Source organism: Huiozyma naganishii, chromosome 4 (genome assembly GCF_000348985.1).
Source record: "Huiozyma naganishii CBS 8797 chromosome 4, complete genome".
Classification (NCBI taxonomy): Eukaryota; Fungi; Ascomycota; class Saccharomycetes; order Saccharomycetales; family Saccharomycetaceae; genus Huiozyma; species Huiozyma naganishii.
Genome location: NC_035925.1, coordinates 939,888 through 961,258, shown reverse-complemented (window position 1 = coordinate 961,258; position 21,371 = coordinate 939,888). Strand labels below are relative to the sequence as shown.

Genomic DNA, 21,371 nt, shown 5'->3' with positions numbered 1-21,371 from the left:
TTGAGGTTGCGATTATTTTACTTTTTTGTTTTTTTTCCTCATTCGTCATTAGATCCATACGCTGAAAACAAGCGATAACTGAAACATTTAGCTACCGTTTTAGTCATCGTAAGGAGAACGGCGTAATCACAATTTGATCCAAAATTGAAATGAAACAGTCTATTTTTGTACCTTCTTTCAGAGAGCTGGGCATCGTAACATTCCTGTTTCAAGTTGTTATTTTTTTGAGTATGAAAATGGATGACGTATAAAAGAACCACGACACGGTGAACGTTCCATTTGTGACAACCAAATAACACAAATCACGGTCTAGCCAACCGAGTATCACTTTGGTATTTAACGAGGGGATCTCAGCGAAATGTCAAATACGAGAATTCAGAGCCAAACAATGCACGAAATTTCTTCTGATAGTTTAAGAAGGACACCAAACGGGTTATTATTTACTGAGGATTTGAAGTGTGTTTACTCGGTCTTCCTAATATGTATGAATTTAAAGCAAGATACATTTCCTCAAAAACCTAGCTTCTTTGCAATCCACAAACCTCATCCTTTCTCATTTTTAGTATCAGATGCATTGGCGAAAATGCAGAAACTTGAAATTAGTGCTAGCAAGAATACAATTTGCTTAGATGTGTCATATCATATCAAAGAAGGCTTAGGACGACGTTTAATAGCGGCATTTATGGATGCGAAGTTATTGCACAGCCCGACGGATAGAACAAGAAGTGAACCCAAAGAGAAAGTTTTGCTCCAACCAACCCCTAAGGGAGTTGCGATATTAACTAGATACGCCAAAGACATTGGATTAAAAAAGATACCTGACATCATGTTGTCATCACTGAATTCAATGGAGCTGTTCGCATTTGAGAGAAGCTCTATAACAGACTCATTGATCCATAGTGATAAACTTTTACACATTTTGCTAGTGAAGTTGCTGGGTAAAGCACCTAACTTTTGGACCCCCATAAATGAGAATGATCGCCTACCACCACTATCGAAACTGTTGGAATGCAATACAGATATATTTACTTTTGAAAATAATAACAGCTACCTGTATAAGGAAAAAGATGTGTCCGGTACGCCCGATAGTCTCGAAACCTCGTGGCTGGACCAGATATCAAGTAAAGACTTGAGTGACGAAGAGAGAATTTCCCCATTATCCCACAAATACTTTACCAATCCGGATTCGGATTCCCATATCCAGTACTACGCATCGGATACGGGTATCAGATTATTTCGTTCGAAGCAATTTATAGAGCCTAAATTGGTAGCAGAATATACATTTACCTCTAAGGTACTGTGGCAGTGGCTACTTGACTGCACTGATATACTATACCCGAAAGAAGCAATTGCGTTGGCAGCTTTATTCTTGAAAGCAGGTCTTATCATTCCAATATTTGCCAAGCCATCCTGCAATAAGAAAGGTAAATTTGTTGTCAGCAGGTCTGCCTTTTTTATATTGTCGAAACTTGGGTGGGATCTCGTACAGTGGAATAATGATGCTCGGCCGAAGCAATTATTGTCAGACGGTTTAGGTAACGACCGACAATCGAACTCTTCAAAGGAAACTTCGCTGGAAGACTATTCCTTGGAGTCAGTTGAAAGCGAAAAGCTTGGTGAAAGTTCTGGGGGGCACAATTCCAATAAATCAACAAATCCCGAATGCTTGAAGAAGTTTTTGAAGCTGGATGAAATACTGGCAGACCCAGGTCTGCGATATCTGTTTAGAAATCATTTAGAGAAGGAATTTTGTGCAGAAAACTTGGACGTATACATTGAGATCAAAAAATTCTTGAAACGAATGACTGTTTTAAAGAAGTGTCTAGACTCGAAATCCATTAAAAATGTCCCTTCAAAGCGACCAAGCAACTCCATTGCAGTAACCATGGATGCGGCATTGGGTAAACAGGCCGATGAGTGTCTTGAAATGGCCTCACATATTTACTCGACATATATCATGGTTGGCGCACCTTACCAACTTAATATCGAACATGGTTTTCGCGAGAGTATAACAGAAATAATTCTGCATCCACGTTCCCCTCTAAAGGAGTCATTGACTGAGCTGAGTCAAATTAAGCATGACAGCAACATGCACCTACTAGTGAGCATTGATACTTTGCCCAGCCCCCCGAAAAGGGCGTATATTCCTTCAAAATCGAATGATGGAAATCTTTCGCGTGTCAAAAAACCCAATTCGCTTATTCTACAAGATACCCGTCCCCCATTTGACAGCATCACTATAGGCAAAACATATCCTAAACTAGAGGTATCGAACATGAACAATGACAGTGGTGTCCTGTCGACTTTGAAAAATTTGTACTCGCTCTACGAGAGCGTTGCCAATCAAATGTATCGTTTGATGCAGACAAACTCCTTACAAAAATTTAATAATTCATTGCAGTCGGAAAATTCATCCTTGTTCACAGTGTTGCCGTAATGATCAGCGCCTATCCCTCACATTAATCATAATGACACTGGGACACTCCTTGCGAATGTGGAATGTCCCCAGTCTTTCTTTTTATATGTTACTATTAATATATATGTTATATGTGCATTGTGATTTAGCTGAGACTATAAAACGTTTCAGAAGGATAAAATAACTTACAGTGATCAAACTAAACGGTTGGTTCCAAAGTCGTACCCTTCTTGATAGTGGCCCAACCAATCAGACGCCAATGCTTTTCAATACGTCTAGACAAGGCAATTTTCTCATTAACTTCAGTACAGGCTGGAGAGGTCAACTGCAGCCGTGCCATATCAGCCTTGACGGCTACAACACGGGCACCAGTGGCAGTGGACCCAATGTTGACCATGAGGACTTCATCGACCCCCAATTTTCTAACCTTTGCCTGTTTCTGGCCTTCAGTCTTGACACCCAACAGACGACGCAGCAGGAAGTAGTGGATTTCAATATCCGTGTAAACATTTGGTAGGTGGCCCTTGGCACCAACGACTTGACCAACAAGACGATCCGCCCTACACAACGTTGGGTCAACTTTGGTACCCACACCTATCAGCCCACCTGGGACGGCAAACTTCAGATCGTTTTGTTCCGCAAACAGGGAAACAATGTTCGAAAAGATGGGTCTACATTGAATCTTACCCTTGTCGTCCTTGGTTACGATACCTGGTCTAATTTCGATTTCGTCCCCTAGCTTGAAAACACCGTTCAAGATGGAACCACCAGCAACACCACCTTTTAAGTCGTCGATCTCGGCACCTGGTTTGTTCACATCGAAGGAACGGATGACGATCAGTTGTGGGGAGATCATGAAGTCTCTTGGGGGAACTGGGATGGTCTTGACGATAAATTCATTGACAGCGTCAATGTTGTATTTCAGTTGCGCGGAGATTGGCACAATTGGTGCGCCGTCAGCGATCGTACCTCTGATGAACTTCAAGATGGACTTTTCATGCTCCAATGCACTCTCCTCACGCATTAAATCGACTTTATTTTGGAGAATGATGACATGCTTCAACTTCATGATTTCGATAGCTGCCAAATGCTCAGACGTTTGTGGTTGTGGACAGGACTCGTTCCCTGCAATCAGCAAAAGTGCGGCATCCATGACGGCAGCACCAGACAACATAGTACTCATTAAGATATCGTGGCCGGGACAATCGACAAACGATACGTGACGCACCAACTTGTAACGCCCAGGGCAGCCTGGTCTTTGACATTTGGGGGACACCTCCTTGTCGGATTTGAATGATCTGTAACAGTCAGGTTCAGGACACGTAGGTTCCTCACACTTGTAAATTTTCGCGTTCGCGTAGCCCAGCTTGATGGTAATGTTACGCTCCAACTCATCCTTGAAACGGACGGTTTGGACCCCAGAAATGGCTCTCACAACCGTAGATTTACCGTGAGCGACATGACCAATGGTACCGATGTTAATGGTAGCCTGTCTACTGATAATCTCTTGAGAAAGTGGGTTCAATTTGGAGAAATCTGGGTTTTCTGGCTGTTCAGGCAAACCGCCACCTTCCTCAAACTCCCTCAGCCTCCTCTCCTCCTCAGATTCCGCGTCCTCGGAAAAGGTAACCGTCTTTTTTATCTTCCCCTCATCGGCTTCCTCGGCCTCGATGTCCTGAGCAATTTGCTCGTCGACAACTGTCTCTTCCTCCTCTTCGGGACCCAAATCCCCGTTGATAATAATGCTAGGCTCCCTATCTTGCAAATCAGACATCGATTCTGTGGTGATTTGTTGTGTAGATAACGTACTGTTACTCTCGTGGTTCGGATCAAGAAACACAAGACCCAATAGTCGAACTGACTAACCACTTGCTATGCCGGTTCTCTGTTCATCGAGAACGATTGAAATTTTTCAAGAAAAAAAAGCAAAAAAAATTTTTGCGGCAAAATTCCATTTTTTCGTCACGTGACGGTTAGGGTTTTTGCAAAGCCCTAACTTCTCTGATTCTGCTGGTACGGTTAGTACCGAGGACCTCTGGTAGGTCTCGTACCAAGCTAGCACACCTCGACAGTCCCCTCTCAAGTTGTAGGACTCTGCAAGTTGTAGATTATCATTTATCCCTTCCTTACACTGCTTTTATTTTTACACTTGTAGGCACTTATGGTGCTACCGATTTCTATAAAGTTCTAATGGGGAACCCAAAGGTTAAGAGGCTGAATGATGGGTGTGGATAATGAAGCTCTGTTGGTTGTTTCTGGTAACTTTTCAAGAACCCTCAAAAACAACGACATGAGCTGTTGTTCTTTGTAGTCCAGGTTCGACTACCTGAGGATCGAGTCTTAAACGGTTGGGTTAAATGCAAACTCGTTCATGAGGATGTCAACATCCTTCCACACCACATCCGATTGCCAGTTGTCCCAGGAAACCATTCTGTTGCTTCCCGGTGAGTCAGAGTTAGAAAAACTCGGAAACGCCGTTGCCGCAGCTGAACCCATAATCGGGTTTACCGCTGGGTCATCTAGCGACAATAACTCTTCGTCCGCAGGCGTGTTAATGGTATCCTCCGTGGTTGCTGGATGCGGTAATTGCGATACTCGGTTCTCAAACAGCTGGTTCTTCGGTTGCTGCTCAGTGTCGTTGACAGGTCTCCGTTTGGTGTGTTTGAAGATACTATCGTGAGAGTCTAAGCTATGCAATATTCTTGCATTGGAGATGGTCTCTATGGATAAGGGAGACCCCTGTAGAGGGGTATTGGACTTGGCACTATTCGAGTGTGTGCTGGAACCGTACCGCAAATTTCCACCAGCATTTATCGGATTGGGGTCTAGCGGGATTGTCTCCATAATTCGTCGAGCTCTCTCCTCTGGATCTTTGATATGCGTAAAAGCGTTCCTCTTGCCTCTTTTCTGATCTTGTACATCCAAGTTATCGTATTCGCCCTCAGAGTCGTCGTCTTCTTCCTCATTCTTAGCTTCACGCAACAGGTACTTCCCGCCTTCCCTCTCCAACTTTGCCATGCCGCACTTTTCCTTCAATATGTATAAACAATCAAAGAATACACTCACAGCCATTCTGGACTTCACAGTGATGTAAAGATTGAACTCACCCATGTCCTTATTCGTATGTTTCCAAACATCGTACATGTTGCCAAAGAGACTCCAAATACTCCTCATTATTCCTGAAGATCTATAAGCCATGTCGTGCTTCAATACAGAAGCTTGGTATGTCAACCGTATCGCAAATTGGTATGCATCCTTCCCCCTCCCAACGTCTATCACCGTGGAAAGCGAAGAGTGTACCAATTTACTTATGATACAGGCGGACTGCCATATATTCAAAACAAAGCAGCCTGGGAAGTACTTGATAATCGTTGGGTCACTTTCTGACATCCTCTGTGCGTGATTCAACAGATTTACGGTAGCATTGTAAACCTTCACGAGTCCAGTCTTGGTCTCAAAGTTCTTCTCCATTAGGTCCATCGAGTTCCGGGGCTTCTCAATTCTCAATTCACTTTTGTTTTCCTCGGTGAAGTAGTACGTTAAAAGATGGACTTTGGAGACAAGTAACAAAAACTTTCTTGTGTCGTCGATATTGTGGGTTTGTAGATTGAGTTCCAGTTGTGATAGCTGTTGGTTCAAAACACGTAGAAGGGGTTGTCTTTCCTCGGGACTCACCATACCTAACTTATTCGAGGGGTTCGAATTCATCGTGTTGATAATTTGGCTCTCAAAATGAGCAATCTGTGTCATTTGAATAAGTTCATCCGGTATGGAGCTTTTAAACGGGTGGTCGCCATCTTGTGAAGTAAAATTTTTGATTGAGCTCATCACTGAGTGGTCAAAGGAAACATAAGAGGGGAACCCAAACGAAGAGGCTATTATCTGAGAGACAATGTTACAACATATCCATGTCCGCCGTTGTTCGATGATCAACTCAGCATTGGCGTCGGCATATTCTTTAGAAAAATCAGCACAATTCAATCCCACTCTCACAGCTTGAAACATCGCTGTCCCAATTGTGTTCCATGACGTATCCGCACTAAGGGAGGATGTTAACGGCGGCCAAAATGTATATAGCAAAAATGCCTGGACCGAATATACAGAGGCAACGTTCAAAATAGGTTCATCGAGGGGGTCCGGAGTATACCTAATGATGGGGGAAATTGTAATCTCTGCAAGAATGTTCTTCACTAGCATGGACAATCTGTTCATAATGTCATCTTTGTGGTATTTTGTGCACCTTCTAAGGCCAATAAGTAGAATAACCCAAAATAGGCAGGGGGAAAGAGCGTATATTTTCTCCGCGCCGTTATTCAAGTTCACCACAGGTAAAAATTGATGATAGTGCGTTGCAAACTCTTGAAATATATCGGCTATTTCCTCACTCGACATGCATATGTCATCCAGGCTCTTCGGTGTACATTTTAGTTGGTCTTCGGTCATCTTCTGTACCGTGGGGAATGTATATGACACAGGCGTCGTATTGCTCGCAGTGCGAGAGTCCAATGACGGGTGTTCTGCCTCTAATTTCAATTTTTTAACCTTCTTTCTCGTGAAATTGCGATTATCCAATAACGCCTCCTGTTCCTCTTTGATTTTTTGCAGGATTTCCTCGGAGGATAGATTTGATAAACTAGCAGTTAACTCTTTGAATCGTTTCTCAATGGCCTCATTTCTCGCCCTCTTGTAGGTCCTTCTGAAATCTTTCTTTAGAACGCAGGTAACACCCTTCTGTTTACATTTGGTGCATGGACCGGGTGCCTTCTCAGAGGCATCGCACCTGGATTTTTGTTGCCTGCATTCCACACAGGCAAATTTCTTCCTGCGGTACACTTTTGTGCCCTCATCGCTGCACATTCCGTCCTCAGACGACTTGCTAGACTGCATTGTAAGGTCCGGCACCGTGGTTTTGGCCCTATGCTTACGGTGACTAGGTGGTGTCAAAATCATCGGTTTCTTAGAAAATTTTTCACTCAAATATTTTTCGCGAGAAAGACGTCAATAGCGCATCCTTATCATCCTCAAACGATCCCGGTGTCAACATCCGATCCCACCATTTGGTGTCGTATCGGTAGCAATTTCTATGATCTTAGCGAGTCGTTAAGTGTCAAGTCTTTTTCAGATTTTTTTTTAAAGCTGCGTGAAGCTTTTGCTGTAGTCGACAACCTTCTTGAAGTTACGTATTAACTCATCTTGTGGCCACAAACGTTGTTCAGATTTTTCTGTAATGTTTAACAGTCATGTGAGAAGTTCCCTCTGCTTTCGTATAATTGCGAGGGCGGACCTTTTATAACAGTCAAAGTTCCCCGGTTTTTTCTGTGGTGTACTTGTCAATAAAAGAAACCGGTACCGGTGATTATTGAACAAAAAGCAACAATACTTTGAGTGTTCTGGCAGCGGAATGGGGAAGGGACTAGCGCAGGACCACCATATCTGTTAAACTAGCACCATTAGCGATGGCCATGAACGTATGGGTGGAGGTGAAAAGTGCTCCACGGGATATCAAGCTGCTATGGGCGTCCGTCTTTTTGAGATTACTGTCATTCGGTGTGACTAACCAACTGCTGACTCTCTTTCTTAGAGAGCTGCATATGCGGGAGGATAAGATTGGGTTGTTTATGTCGCTGACACTGGCAGGGGACGTTGCTTGTAGTTATGTGTTGACATGGTATGCGGACGTCTGGGGTCGGAGGAAAGTCTTGATGTACGGTGCAGTGATGATGTTCCTGTCAGGGCTAGTGTTTGCGACATCTGAGAGTTTCAATATGTTACTTGTGTTTGCCATATTCGGGGTCATTTCTCCATCCAGTGATGAGGTGGGACCCTTCAAGTCTATTGAAGAATCGATGATTGCACATTTATCTCCGAACAACAAACGACCAGAGATCTACGCTATCCACGGTTTTGTGGCAACTCTGGGTGCAGCTCTCGGTGCTATTATTAGTGGTGCCTTTATTCATACATTGAAATACACCTTTGGAGTTGAATCCGACTTGAAATGCTATAAGTGGGCTTTCGTACTGTACGCTGCGTTTGCTTTGGGTAAACTCATCATGATGTCTTTACTATCTGAGAGAACGGAGTTGGATAGTCATTTCCATAACGAACATTTACCCGCGGAGAGTATCGTGACAGACGAGATGGCACCTCTATTGGAACAGCGCCAAGAAGCTATCGAAAGAGAAGAGCAACATCAAACGCAGCAAGCTCCAAACAGCAGCTTATCTAAAGAAACGGTCTCCATTTTAATGAGGCTTTTGGTGATATTTATGACAGATTCTTTAGGTTCTGGATTTATGACTAACGGTTGGATGGTATACTACTATAAAAAATGGTTCCATATGAAGGCGTTAGGGTTAGGTACTCTGTTCTTTTGCACCCAGTTAGTAATGACTGCGACAATTTTCCCATCCTCAATTCTGCCAAGGATTTTTGGTCCAGTGAGAGCCACGTTGTTGGTGCAAGTACCATCGGCAATTTTTTCTATTCTGATCCCTTTAGCATCTGAGCATTTGTCTTGGTCTATTTCTTTTTGGTCAATGCACTTTGGTACTTCAGCTATGGATGTGACCTCAAGACAGATTCTACTGACCAATTTAATTAGACCGCAGGACTTGACCAAAGTAATGGGCGTGGTGAACATGGGTAAGACTTTTTCTCGGTGCATTGGGCCCACGTTTACCGGACTACTTGCCAAGAGAGGCTACTTATGGGTATGTTACATTGTAAGTGGTGTGCTGGTAATGTTAGCTGATGCAATCCTGGCTTGTTCGTTCTTGCATGTTGATAAGCAAATCTTGCAACAGATAAACTCATAGCCGCCGCGACCCCCTTATTTTGGTATCTCATTTTACTTATAGATATTCGTTTGAAAACATACGTACATAACTTTTTTCACTCTATAGAAATATCTAGTATGCTGATCGTTGGTGTTTCAACGTTGATATTAGATTTTAAGAACTATATAAAAGATTGTACAGATGGAATTTATATAGAGTGGTTTGCAAAAGGAAGCTGTCAACCAATGGAACACCATTCCTTCCCTAAAGGAAATTTATAAAACAGTATCATATATTATAATGTTATAAGATAAAAGATGAATGAAGTTTTGTATTGGATTTCCTTAACGGTTAGACTTGGCAACACGTTCCAATTCGTCCTTCTTCTTGATGGCGTAAGAAGTGGAAGAACCCTTACCAGCGTTGATCAATTCTTCGGCCAAAGTTTCGGCGATGGTCTTGATGTTTCTGAAGGCGGCTTCTCTGGCACCGATGGTCAAAAGAGCAATAGCCTGGTTGATTCTTCTCAATGGGGAGACATCGACGGCCTGTCTTCTGGCAGCACCACCACCACCGATTCTGGTGGTGTCTTCTCTTGGACCGGTGTTGGCGATAGCGTCAACGACAACTTGTAGTGGGTTAGAGTCGGTCAAGATGTTGATGATCTCTAGAGTGTGCTTGACGATTCTGACAGCCTTCAACTTCTTACCGTTGTTTCTACCGTTCATCATCAAGGAGTTGGTCAATCTTTCAATGATTGGACATTGGGCCTTTCTGAATCTCTTAGTAGCGTAACGACCAGCGGTGTGACCAACATAGATTGGTTGGGTGATTTGAATGTAGTCGACTAGAGATGGGTCCTTCACTTCAACGTCTTCGAAAGACCATTTGTTGAAAAGCTTGATCTCGTTTTGAGCTCTTTGGACTTCTTCTGGGATGGCAGTAGCCAATTCAACTGGAGTGAATTCCTCAACGACTTCGAATTCTTCTTGAACTTCAACTGGAGCTTCAACGTCGGACATCCTGGTGGTATATACTGTTGCTTATTTGGGGGGTTGTTCCACTACTACACTGTAAGAACTGAATATTGAAAGACTTCTAATGGCTATCCCAGAATTAGTTGATAAAACTAAAATTTCCACATTGCGCAATGCGCGGCAGCGTCGTCTCGCTTGCTCCCTCTACCCCCCAGAGACGAAGCCGGCCCGACCCAGGCAGCCGGGCGGGAACCGAAGCCCCCCAGACAGCTTCCAAGAGGAAGCTAGCGGTGAACTCCCAGGCGGAGAGTAGGCAGAGCTTCCGAGAGGGGACGGTGACAAAAAGGTGCTTACAAAAAATATTTCCGCTTTAGGAAATATCTTACAGAAAAATTTAGCAATTTGAAAAAAAAATACTAAAAAAAAAAGATTAGCAAAAGGTAACAGTACTATTTTCAACATATGAGATGTACTGGTGTTTCATACAGTCATGTGTGCAAATCTTGCCTCCTGCTTTATTCGGAATTTTGAGATTAGAGATGCGGTTCGAGAGACAGCTTCAAATGTCTCATTGAGATTGTTTCCATTCATCATACCACAGCGGTTTTATTGGTGTAATACCTATACGCTTGTCGTTGTGCGTGATGTAGAATTTCTCGTTGTTACCGCTGTCCTTTTCGAATGCAAGTGGGAAGTACTCGGTCCGTAGCACAACAAGTCCTAAGTCTCCCTCATGTGAAATAAGTGTCCCGACGGGTCGCTTCCTTTTCTTTGCTGCAGTAGCGGATCCGAACGGGCTGCTTGTCGTTTGTTGTGTATTCTGGTTCTTGAATAGTGCGTCGTATTTTTCATCCAAATCCACCTCCAAGTACCCTTTCCCCAAGTCGACCTTCTCTGTCAGTGCAACTGGGATGGCGCGCTTCCTCAATATCCCAGTGGATATTGTTCGAGCAGTCAGCTCTTGGCCAATATAGCACCCTTTGTTTTCGCTTATCACATTGGGGATATAGTCGAAGTTGAGTTCCAATGGCAGGATGGTTTCGGGCTGCACATCGGACATTCCGTCAATGAAGCCATTCTGCATCCTCAACTTTTTGAAGGCTCCGGATGATTCTGAACTCTCAACGATGTCGAATTCAAATGGAAACGTCTTTGTATTGAAGATTGACCCCAGATCGTTTACATCGCTTGTGGTGACTATTCTGAACACCTGAGGTGCATTTCCGTATTTGTACACCAGTCTCTCAAATCTCTTATCGACAAACATACCGACAATCTTCCCGCGTGAAGACTGATGGAAGAGCGAATCGACAACACTTTGGGTGAAGAGCAACGCATCCACGGGAGTTTTCAGCGAGCTCATAGGGTCTAAAAGATTATCGATCCATGGGTTACTTCCCGTGGGGTCCATTGCTTTAAACTGTATCAAAGCATCAAAACAGTTTAGGTTCGGGGTAAGCTCTAACTTTATTCTACTGGCGAGTCTATGGGCTGCGAGTCTTTCTAGCATTTGTTCTGCGATGTTGCTATCAAACTCCAACAGATACTCTGGGTACTTGGTATCACTGTGGGTCAAAGGTATTGGATATAGTACGGAATCCGTCAGTAGCTTTCCTTTCCCATTGAGGAATGTCGTGTACTGTCCAAACCTTGAGATGAAAGCTCCGTTGGGCCCCTTCTCTTGGTAAACCCCCCAATTGGTTTTATCCACAGGGAAATACAAAGACTTATCCTGTGATGTGTCGTTCGCGCTAATTGTGGTCAGATTCTTCTTAAGGAAGAATGGCTGTAACTTTGTAGTGAGAAGCCCATTCAAGAACTTCACTGTATCCGGACCCCAAATCTTCACAAATGACTTGTTTGATAGTTTTGAAAACTGGAAAACACCATCCTTTGACATAGACTGTGTTGCTAACCGTCTCGCCGCTCCGTTTAGTATCATTACCCGCTCCCTAGTTAATTATTGTAGTGGTTGCTCTCCTGTGGTGTTTATCGTAACTGATGGAGGGTTCGGTCTTGAACCTTAAACTCTTTTTTTATCAATTGGTCATCTCGTAAATCTCGAATCAAACAGACCTGAAAAGATTGTGACAGGGTAGAAAGAACGGCTACAGTGCCAATCTATATATGGTCTCTGAGCAAAATGAACTCGGGGGATTCAATCGTGGTAGGAAGTTATATTCAGAATATAAAAATATTGTATAGAAGAAATGCTCACGGTTTCCTTCAGAGAGCTAGACGTGGGTTACGTTATTTACTAACAGTATGTGCATTGTTTGTTCGATCTGTTCTTCAGTTTAATTTCTCTTTTAAAGGTGTGTAATGTCATTTCGCTCGCTTCATTTAGCTTCGGCTGCCAATTTCTCAGCCTTGGCCACGACATCTTCGATACCTCCAACCATGTAGAAGGCGTTTTCTGGGATGTCGTCGTATTTACCTTCCAAGACGGCTTTGAAGGAGGAAATTGTGTCCTTTAATCTGACTAACTTACCTGGGATACCGGTGAACACTTCAGCGACAGCGAACGGTTGCGACAAGAATCTCTGGATCTTTCTAGCTCTTTCGACGGTCAATTTATCCTGTTCGGACAGTTCGTCCATACCCAAAATGGCAATGATATCTTGTAGCGATTTGTAAGCTTGCAACGTTTCTTGGACTTTGACAGCCACGTCGTAGTGCTCTTGACCGACCACTGCGGCGTCCAACAATCTGGAGTTGGAGTCCAATGGGTCCACGGCTGGGTAGATACCCAGTTCAGAGATACCTCTGGACAACACGGTAGTGGCGTCCAAATGGGCGAAAGTTGTAGCAGGAGCAGGATCGGTCAAATCATCTGCAGGGACGTAGACTGCCTGCACCGAGGTGACGGAACCCTTCTTGGTGGTGGTAATTCTTTCCTGCAGCAACCCCATATCGGTTGCCAAAGTTGGCTGGTAACCGACCGCGGATGGGATACGACCTAGCAAAGCGGACACTTCCGAACCAGCCTGTGTGAATCTGAAAATGTTGTCGATAAACAGCAGCACATCCTGGCCCTCTTCGTCTCTGAAGTATTCGGCGATGGTCAACCCAGTTAGGGCGACTCTAGCTCTGGCTCCTGGAGGTTCGTTCATTTGACCGAACACCAGGGCGACTTTAGATTCACCTTCCAAGTTGATGACACCCGTTTCTCTCATTTCACGGTACAGATCGTTACCCTCTCTGGTTCTTTCACCTACACCGGTGAACACTGAGAACCCACCGTGGGCCTTTGCGATGTTGTTGATCAGTTCCTGGATGAACACAGTCTTACCGACACCTGCACCGCCGAACAGACCAATTTTCCCACCTCTCGCGTAAGGAGCAAGCAAGTCGACGACTTTGATACCGGTCTCCAATACTTCTGCAGCAGTGGACTGGTCAGCAAAGCTAGGTGGGTCCGCATGAATGGGTTTCCTCAACTTCGAAGTGATGGGCCCCCTCTCGTCGATGGGCTCACCGATAACGTTGATGATTCTGCCCAGAGTCTCTCTCCCAACTGGGACGGAGATCGGGGCACCCGTGTCTACCACTTTCTCACCACGGACCAACCCCTCGGTACCGTCCATGGCAATGGTCCGCACGGTGCTCTCACCCAAATGCTGAGCAACTTCCAACACAAGCTTCCCGCCGTTTGGCTGTGGGATCTCCAAAGCGTTCAAAATAGCGGGCAAGTTGGCCTGCTCGAACTGCACGTCGACAATAGCACCGATGACCGCTTTGACTTTCCCCGCCTGTGCAGCCTGGGAGGTCGAGGCAAACCGTTTCTGCCACAGCTGGTTCGTCGTGTACGAGGCGACCCTGGAGGTCAGCCCAATATTGTTTCTTGCAAAGGCCTGTCTCATCAAAGACGACCTTGCCGTCTGGCACAATCTTGGCAATACCATTCTTCCTCTTTCCTTCTCACGATACTCAACTAGCAGAACCCGTAAAAGACCAAAGAAAGAAATTGAAAAAGAGCAGGTCTGTTAGGAAAAGCAAAACTCCCTATTAATTGACTCTTTTTAAATGAAAAGTTTCCCGCAAGAGTGACAAACAACCTGTGGTACTCTACCTCTCTGTGTGTGCTGTTCCCCCCTCCTGCTCCCGACTGTCCAGTGGGAAGTTCACCCTGAAAACGGTCTTTTTTAATATATTTTTTTTAATTTGTTTTTCCTCGCGCTGTGTTTGGCTGCACGCCGTACGGCCGTCTGATTGGTCGGCAGTCACGTGGCTGGAGGGTGTGTGGTGTGGGTGTGGTGTTGGTCCGGCGGGACAGGTCCGGCGGGTCTGGTAGTGGTCTGGTAGTGGTCCGGTGCGGTAGTGGAGAGTCGTCTGGGTCGATGGTGTGTCTGTGGGGTTGTTCTGTTAAATTATAATCTGGAGGCCCATCATCCTAGACGATAATGAGATGGAAAACTGTATACAGAGAGAAAAGATTCCACTCTCACCTGGTCCTATATAGCAAGGATAGAAGAAAGCAAGCACATAGTTACTCACTTAGTAGTATAGACCATGGAAAATATTGTAGATCAATATCTACGAAAGCTGAGGCCTTTCTTACATGTTCGTATTGAGGTATTGGGTTTTTTACATTATTTCAAGATTAGTGCCCATATTTAATGATTAATCAATTTCGGTGACTATTAAACGTGAACGAAAAAGTATATGTAAGGGCTGAACTGTTAACAAACTGTAGATAAGAAGTAAAATTGCTTGTAACTGATTGATGTGTGTGGGGGACGGTTCGGTGTTCTATATGTACCGGTAGACACTATATCAGTTGGCGTATGGGGGTCTAGCCTTCAAAGACTGTCCTGAAAAGACGGCGATGCTGATACTCCTCAAGTTTACATTACTTTCAGGATAATGTGGTATCTACAGGTTGAGAGGCGTAGGTCCGTAGGAGTGTGGTGTGCTATATTTAACAGCCACTCACAGGGAATTTTTATTGCATTATTCTACGTAGTCAAGTGATGATCAGCAGTCGGTGTCACAGATAGATGCCCATTTCTCTCTAAATATGTGGTGTAATTTTTTGCTGACGCTTTTTTTTCGTCGTTTTTGCGATGAGGTACAAAAAGGGATTCGTGCTGTGCAAAGTTCATGAACGGAGTACTAGTCAGCTGAGTAACCGGATCTGCCCAGGGAACTGCCTAATTCACATTAATACATACACAATTTAGGTAAGGGAAAATTTTGGAGATGGAGTGCAAAAATGTTCCTGTGCTACACCCGACTTTAGAAGAGTTGGCAAATCCAATCGACTATCTGTCGCAGAGGCACATCAAACAATTGGGGATACAGTACGGTTTGCTGAAACTTGTTACACCGGATGGTTTTCAGTACCCACGACATTACAGGAACAGTAGTATCAAATTTTGCCCCAGACTCCAAAAGCTGTCGTATTTGGACCTGCTGAACAGGAACAGGTTGTTCTTTTTCAGGCAGCTGAACAACTACTTGACAGTTAAAGGCGGGGCAAAAATTTCACAGAGTTATGTCCTTATGAGTAACAACAGACAAGTGTTTCTTTACGATTTGTTCATCAAGATCCTGGAGTTTTCCAAAACTGAAGACAGCCCGAAAAAGAGGGCCAAGCACAGTGGGGACGTCTTGCAGATGGTTCCCGTGAAGGAGGTACTCCGAAATTCCAAGCTGTGGTTTCATTTGACGAAGGCTTTTGGTGCTGATAGTGAGGAGCTCAGAACCATTTTCGTCGAGAACATCGAGGGGTTTTACAAATACGTTTACCGACAGTCGCAATCCCATTTGTATACACCCTCGTTCCGAGACGCTTATCCCAAATCCCTGCTGAGTGATTCCGAGGAAACGTCTGCTGAGGAGGACGAAGAAGATGAGGAGGAACCCGAGTGTTGCATATGCCACAAGAATAAGAAATTGCAAGATTGTGAGCTGTGTCATAAAACCTATTGTCAATCTTGCGAGCCACTTACAGATACCTCGGCTTGCAACTCTTGCATTCTCGGTAACGGGTATTACGGGTTTGCAATGGACACTCAGGTTTTCTCCATCCAGCAGTTTAAGGACAACTACTCTGTTCCTGACACGGAAAGTGTAGCTACGCTGGAAACGGAATTTTGGTCCGCCGTGGGGGATATAGAATCTGAGTTTACGGTCCCCTATGGGGCAGATATACCGTACCCAAAAACTCCGAAGAATTTAGCAGATTTATCTATGGACTTATTGAACTTACCCCATGCCAAGAGGTCCCTACTGAACTACTTACCGCGGGACAAGGAGATATCAGGTATGACGGTTCCCTGGATTTACGTAGGCACCCGCTTTTCAACTTTCTGCTGGCACATGGAGGACCAGTACACGTTCTCGGCCAACTATCAAGTCGAGGGCGCACGGAAAATATGGTATTGCATATCTCCCTCCTACGTGGACAAGTTCCATTCGTTTCTGCAAAAGCTGGTACCGGACTTATTTTCGAGACAGAAGGATATAATGCACCAGTTGGTCAGTTTGGTCCCGCCCGACGTTCTGATCGCTAATGGGATCCCCGTGTACAGAGCAGTGCAAACCCCTGGTGAGTTCATTGTGACGTTCCCGAAATGTTACCACGCTGGATTCAACGCTGGATACAATCTCAACGAGGCGGTGAATTTCATCAACGATTTCTGGCTGGATTACGGGCTCGAAGCAGATGCGGAGTACAGATTGACGAACAAGAGGAGCGTGTTCGACATGAACGAATTAATGATAGTGATTTTACGAGATTTTACGGTCTCCAGCACATTCGACGGGCCCCTGGTGAGGAACTGCTTCCGCAGCCTGCTAAATGCCGTCAACCGCACGATGAAACTGCTCACTTTACTGGGTGACAACGGAGAGAGGAAAGTGCTACTGCCAGTGGAGGACTCAAAGAAATTGATAGGGGAGAACGAGATATACTGCACGCACTGTCAGTGTATATGTACGTTCGCCTTTGTCAGTCCGGGCAAATTCTCCAGCGTCACCGAAATCACTGCACTTCAAGAGGACCAGGACGACCCGTTGCAGGATATCTTTTGTATCGAGGACTCAATTACTCTGTGTGTCGGAAAGGGGAGTGTATACTTTGTCCAGGATATGGACGAAGTCAATGCGTTGCTACGAAATGTCGGTACCAAATTGGACAAGTGTTGCTAAGCTAAAGGGTCGGTTTTCTACAGTGATGGCAAAAAAAAAAATTATACATAGTGTTAAAACCGACGAAATTTTGCACTGTTTCAAGTGAGATGGAGCTTCCACAGAATTGACTATAAACACGGAGGGGAGCGGAGTCAGTAGCCATGGGTGTGTTATCGTCCGTCAATGTGCTGTTTGTGAGGATCGCATTTTTGTTCACGCTGTCGTACCTTGTTTTGAAGGATGTTAACATAATATTGGAGAATTCGTACTTGGAAATACTGTCGCAGTCTATGAATTTGCCAGCGATAGCGATGAACAAGTACAGTGCGCAGCTGGGGATGGTTAGTATGCTATTTGTTACTTTGGCTTTGGGGGATCTGGTCCCGCTGTTGGAAGATAACAAGATGTATTTTGGGAGTGCTGTCCCCGTCAGGCTTTTGATCTTCTTTGTGGTTACCGGGCTGTCCTACATTTGGGAGGGGAACCTTTATATCCACAACAACGTCGTGTTTGCTTACAGTTTTGTCGAAGTTTGGCTTAACTTCATCATTTACAACTCTTTAAGGGAGGAGAAGATGGAGACCTTCAAGGCGAAAAGTCAGGTCATGGCTGCAAGTGAGCTGTTGGATGAAGATGATGTTGTTGCTGCTGCTGCGGATTAGAACGGTGCCCTTGCAGATTCGGATTCTACGGAAGTGGTTTTGCTGGTGGCTGCGTTGTTTGGGAGTATACAAAGTACATATATGAAAAATTAGACATAACTCCCTGTCGTCATATGCGTGTGTTCCTTCGAGGGTGCCGTGTCTAGGCCTCGTAGATCCTTCAGTTACCCATTTTGGGGTCCGTCTTTACAAGAATTCTAAATCGTCAAGGTCTGAGAAGTCAGATACTTCTTCGATGAGTTCTGCATCTGTGGAGTCTTCCTGTGCGTTTTTCTTCAGTTTGCCGTCGTCTGGATACCGCATTGCAAGGACACTCTCGTTGTGCATTTGGGTGACGAAATTGATTCTTTCATTGAAAGTTTCCTGCGGGTCTGTTGTGTCGTAGATGTTCAACAGTTCTGACGTTTCGATGTACCCCAATTCGTGATTTATTTTGGCCTCGATGACACCGTCCCTGATGCACCTAGCGACCATGTACTCTGCTGTCTGTTCTGAATCCAACTTCAGTTTCAAGCAGATGTCCTTCAACGAGATCTTCTTGTACGTCAAGGAAATGATCCGGATACCGGTCTTTATAACGTTGGACCGTAGCCTGACGCACAGTTGGTAGTTACCGTCCTTGATGAGCTGCTGCTTATACTTGGTTATTGTGCTCGTGAATTTCTTGAGGTCACCGATCTTCACCGAGTTTGTCAGATGATAGTACAGGTAAAGAGACTTGCTTAATTTGGGTTGGTGGAAAAATGACAGTTCTGGGATGTCCCCCATTAGCAACTGGATGACCCCATGTAGCTTATTTGCCTGCTGCAGAAACCCCAGAGACTTGTCGTTGTGAGGCGCCTTCCTGATGGCTGCGACGATATACTCGCTTGCCGAAGAATAATTCAGTTGGATGGCCATTATTTTCGCCAAGTAGAAGAAGAACCTTGCCTCGAGTGGGCTCGAGACGGTGTTGCTTGGGAACTCCACTTTGTTGACGAAATCGGCAGCGTGCTCGACCTCGCCCCTAGCGAGGAAGTTTCTAAGGATCAAGTTGATGAGCATCCCCTTCGTTTCGTTGTCATGTTTCAAAGTGGCCACTTTCACAAACTTGATCATCTCTGCCCTAACCGCTGCCTGAGCGGGCAACCCGAGCCGCTCCTGTGCGATGACGCAGTAGAACCACAGTTTCGCGTTGATGAGGTCCAACAATCTGTTGTTGTTGTGGTACAGGATCTTTGGGATGACCACTTGCAAGTTGAACTCGTTGAGTGGCCCCAACTGGTCCGAATCCAGTAGGTACAACTGTACGAGCAAAAACACAAAACTGTTCACAAGCGGAGCGACCTCGATCCTACTCTGGTTGTCCACCACTTGGTAGAACGTCGCGGGCAACTGAGCTCTGATCCCCTGCGAATCCGTGACCCCTGTCTTCACGTTATGGTTCACGTACCTGAGCAGCGGCTTCTTGAACTGTGAGTCCCCCGGATACACCGTATCCACGAGCGTAATAAGCGTCTCCCTCGAGAGAACCCCCGTTTGGCCCCGCAAAAGGGCCAATTCCTTCAGCGCCCTCCACACGAACCGCGAATCCAGCGTCGATTGTGCCCTCACCAATTGGTGGAAAACCGCCATCACGGCGCCCACCGCGTCCTCAGACGCATACACTACCGCATCCTGTGGGGAATCCACGTCCATCTCGGTCATTGGCAAGCTGCTCTTGGTGATACCCTCCAGTGCAATGGGTTTGCCACCAAGACAGGTCTCAAGTTGCTGTTATATTTGAATCTTCAAAATAAGACCGTTTACCCGGTCGCGCTTAGCTATTGAGTGTAGAAGGTATGCATAGTCTATGTAGTCGTCGTCGTTAGGACCATTCGGAGATGTTGAGGAACTCGAGGTACTGGTCGTCCCCCTGGGACAGTGCCCTCTCGATTTCCGGGAGTTCCGGCAGCTCATTGGGCTTCATTTGCTGCTGCTGCAACGTGAGAGGTTCTATCTGCGAGTTGAATATGTAGTCTGGGTTGAAGCAGACGTCCAGGTCCGTGGAGAGCGTTGCCGTTGTCGTTGCCGTGTCGTCCAGCAGCAGCGAGGAGTACTGTGTGAAGTTGTCAAAGTACGTGTCGCGTAGCGCCGGGGATGGCGGTGACGGCGACGACGCTGTGCAATCTCTCTGTGCCGGGTCCGTGAACATATCCGTGAAATCTATCTCGTCGAGGTCGATGACCGGTGGCTTCTGGACCGGTGTCGCCCGTGACGGTACCGGTCTGGTCGCGGTTGTGCGTTTCTTGTGTACTTTTGTAGTAGTAGTGGTGGCGGTGGTGACGGGCGCGGTCTTTGCCCGCGGGAGCACGACGTCGAACCAGTCGATCTCGTCCGTGAGTCCACAGTCACACGTGAACGTCTTCTGTGGGAGGATCGGGAGGTTCATCTTGCTCTTGTACTCCACTTCTTCGAAGAACTTGAGCGTCTGTGTGTCCCCCTGGGTGACGAGGTACTTCTTGAACTTCTTGTACTCGTCGCTACTGGCGTTGAACTTGAGTTCGTGGCTGTGCACGTTGTTCACAATGACGAAGTTCCACCGTTGCAACTTGATCGAGAAAGTGACCCTGATGCGGAAGGGACAAGAGAACTTCTTATCGGGACCGCAATCCTTCTTGCACTTGAAGATGATCTTCCCGCTATCGGACCTCTCGATAACAAGGTCGATCCCCTGCGGGAAGAATATCCGCTGCAGCCAGGGCTTAATATCGTTCCGCGTCGCAAACAGCGGCACAGGGTCCAGATGTATCAGCTTGTTCTGCTCATTCAGCAGCGCATCGGATAACCGGTCCGGCGACCATTTAGCTCTAGGTTGTTTCATCACGTATATATGCTTTGCTCCGTGTATCTCTCAAGCAACTGCACAGAACCACAACCTTTGCCCCACGAAATGCACCGCTTTTATAGGACCCATCGCGGGCCCCTCCAGTCGCCAGTCGCAGTAGCAGTCGTCGTCTCAGCCGTTCACTGAGTGAAATTTTTCTACCGCTTGAAGTCGTTGCTTATTAATTACCAGAGCGTGGGGGCATCAGCAGCAGCAGCAGTGACTCTTCTGCGTCGTGTGTCGTGTGTCGTGTTGGTCGACGATCGCTACGTGATGTGTGAAGTTGGCGTCTTCGTTTGGGATTTGTGTTCGCGCCTTCTGGCTGGATCTTTGGGGAGGCGGGGACTTGCTTCAGTAGTCAGTGAGTGAGTTCCCCATGGGGTGGTCTTTGTAGTTTGGATGTGTCACGGTCCTGTGAGCACCCGTTCTGTAGTGTAATGAGCCTTCAGTCTTGTACGTCTTATCTGTGTAATATGTGTACGCTGTGTGCTGTGTTCTGTGTAGTTGCGTATATTTATTGATTCCAGAGGAGTCGCCGAAGAAGTGGTGTTCGGG

The 21,371-nt window shown here is 45.7% G+C and overlaps 11 protein-coding genes across 11 annotated transcripts; 4 read left to right on the top strand and 7 right to left on the bottom strand.

The window, feature by feature from the left end:
- Nucleotides 1–358: 358 nt before the first annotated feature.
- On the top strand, nt 359–2,437 carry SST2 (GTPase-activating protein SST2; the record flags this gene model as incomplete). Its single annotated transcript, XM_022607967.1, has 1 exon — nt 359–2,437. The coding sequence occupies one exon, from the start codon at nt 359–361 to the stop codon at nt 2,435–2,437; it is 2,079 nt and encodes a 692-aa protein (XP_022464510.1).
- Nucleotides 2,438–2,615: 178 nt separating this feature from the next.
- GCD11 (translation initiation factor eIF2 subunit gamma) lies at nt 2,616–4,190 on the bottom strand (the record flags this gene model as incomplete). Its single annotated transcript, XM_022607966.1, has 1 exon — nt 2,616–4,190. One exon carries the CDS (start codon nt 4,188–4,190, stop codon nt 2,616–2,618), a length of 1,575 nt encoding a protein of 524 aa, XP_022464509.1.
- A 566-nt stretch (nt 4,191–4,756) lies between these two features.
- Nucleotides 4,757–7,366, bottom strand: LEU3 (leucine-responsive transcriptional regulator LEU3; the record flags this gene model as incomplete). The annotated part of the gene is made up of 1 exon (XM_022607965.1): nt 4,757–7,366. One exon carries the CDS (start codon nt 7,364–7,366, stop codon nt 4,757–4,759), a length of 2,610 nt encoding a protein of 869 aa, XP_022464508.1.
- A 506-nt stretch (nt 7,367–7,872) lies between these two features.
- Nucleotides 7,873–9,234, top strand: KNAG0D05230 (uncharacterized protein; the record flags this gene model as incomplete). The annotated part of the gene is made up of 1 exon (XM_022607964.1): nt 7,873–9,234. The coding sequence occupies one exon, from the start codon at nt 7,873–7,875 to the stop codon at nt 9,232–9,234; it is 1,362 nt and encodes a 453-aa protein (XP_022464507.1).
- Nucleotides 9,235–9,539: 305 nt separating this feature from the next.
- On the bottom strand, nt 9,540–10,217 carry RPS5 (40S ribosomal protein uS7; the record flags this gene model as incomplete). Its single annotated transcript, XM_022607962.1, has 1 exon — nt 9,540–10,217. One exon carries the CDS (start codon nt 10,215–10,217, stop codon nt 9,540–9,542), a length of 678 nt encoding a protein of 225 aa, XP_022464506.1.
- Nucleotides 10,218–10,740: 523 nt separating this feature from the next.
- On the bottom strand, nt 10,741–12,114 carry IBA57 (Iba57p; the record flags this gene model as incomplete). The annotated part of the gene is made up of 1 exon (XM_022607961.1): nt 10,741–12,114. One exon carries the CDS (start codon nt 12,112–12,114, stop codon nt 10,741–10,743), a length of 1,374 nt encoding a protein of 457 aa, XP_022464505.1.
- Nucleotides 12,115–12,511: 397 nt separating this feature from the next.
- Nucleotides 12,512–14,077, bottom strand: ATP2 (F1F0 ATP synthase subunit beta; the record flags this gene model as incomplete). Its single annotated transcript, XM_022607960.1, has 1 exon — nt 12,512–14,077. The coding sequence occupies one exon, from the start codon at nt 14,075–14,077 to the stop codon at nt 12,512–12,514; it is 1,566 nt and encodes a 521-aa protein (XP_022464504.1).
- Nucleotides 14,078–15,374: 1,297 nt separating this feature from the next.
- Nucleotides 15,375–17,327, top strand: JHD2 (histone demethylase; the record flags this gene model as incomplete). Its single annotated transcript, XM_022607959.1, has 1 exon — nt 15,375–17,327. One exon carries the CDS (start codon nt 15,375–15,377, stop codon nt 17,325–17,327), a length of 1,953 nt encoding a protein of 650 aa, XP_022464503.1.
- A 143-nt stretch (nt 17,328–17,470) lies between these two features.
- Nucleotides 17,471–17,971, top strand: ILM1 (Ilm1p; the record flags this gene model as incomplete). Its single annotated transcript, XM_022607958.1, has 1 exon — nt 17,471–17,971. The coding sequence occupies one exon, from the start codon at nt 17,471–17,473 to the stop codon at nt 17,969–17,971; it is 501 nt and encodes a 166-aa protein (XP_022464502.1).
- Nucleotides 17,972–18,157: 186 nt separating this feature from the next.
- Nucleotides 18,158–19,657, bottom strand: RPN3 (proteasome regulatory particle lid subunit RPN3; the record flags this gene model as incomplete). Its single annotated transcript, XM_022607957.1, has 1 exon — nt 18,158–19,657. One exon carries the CDS (start codon nt 19,655–19,657, stop codon nt 18,158–18,160), a length of 1,500 nt encoding a protein of 499 aa, XP_022464501.1.
- A 160-nt stretch (nt 19,658–19,817) lies between these two features.
- On the bottom strand, nt 19,818–20,813 carry AFT2 (Aft2p; the record flags this gene model as incomplete). The annotated part of the gene is made up of 1 exon (XM_022607956.1): nt 19,818–20,813. The coding sequence occupies one exon, from the start codon at nt 20,811–20,813 to the stop codon at nt 19,818–19,820; it is 996 nt and encodes a 331-aa protein (XP_022464500.1).
- Nucleotides 20,814–21,371: the final 558 nt, after the last annotated feature.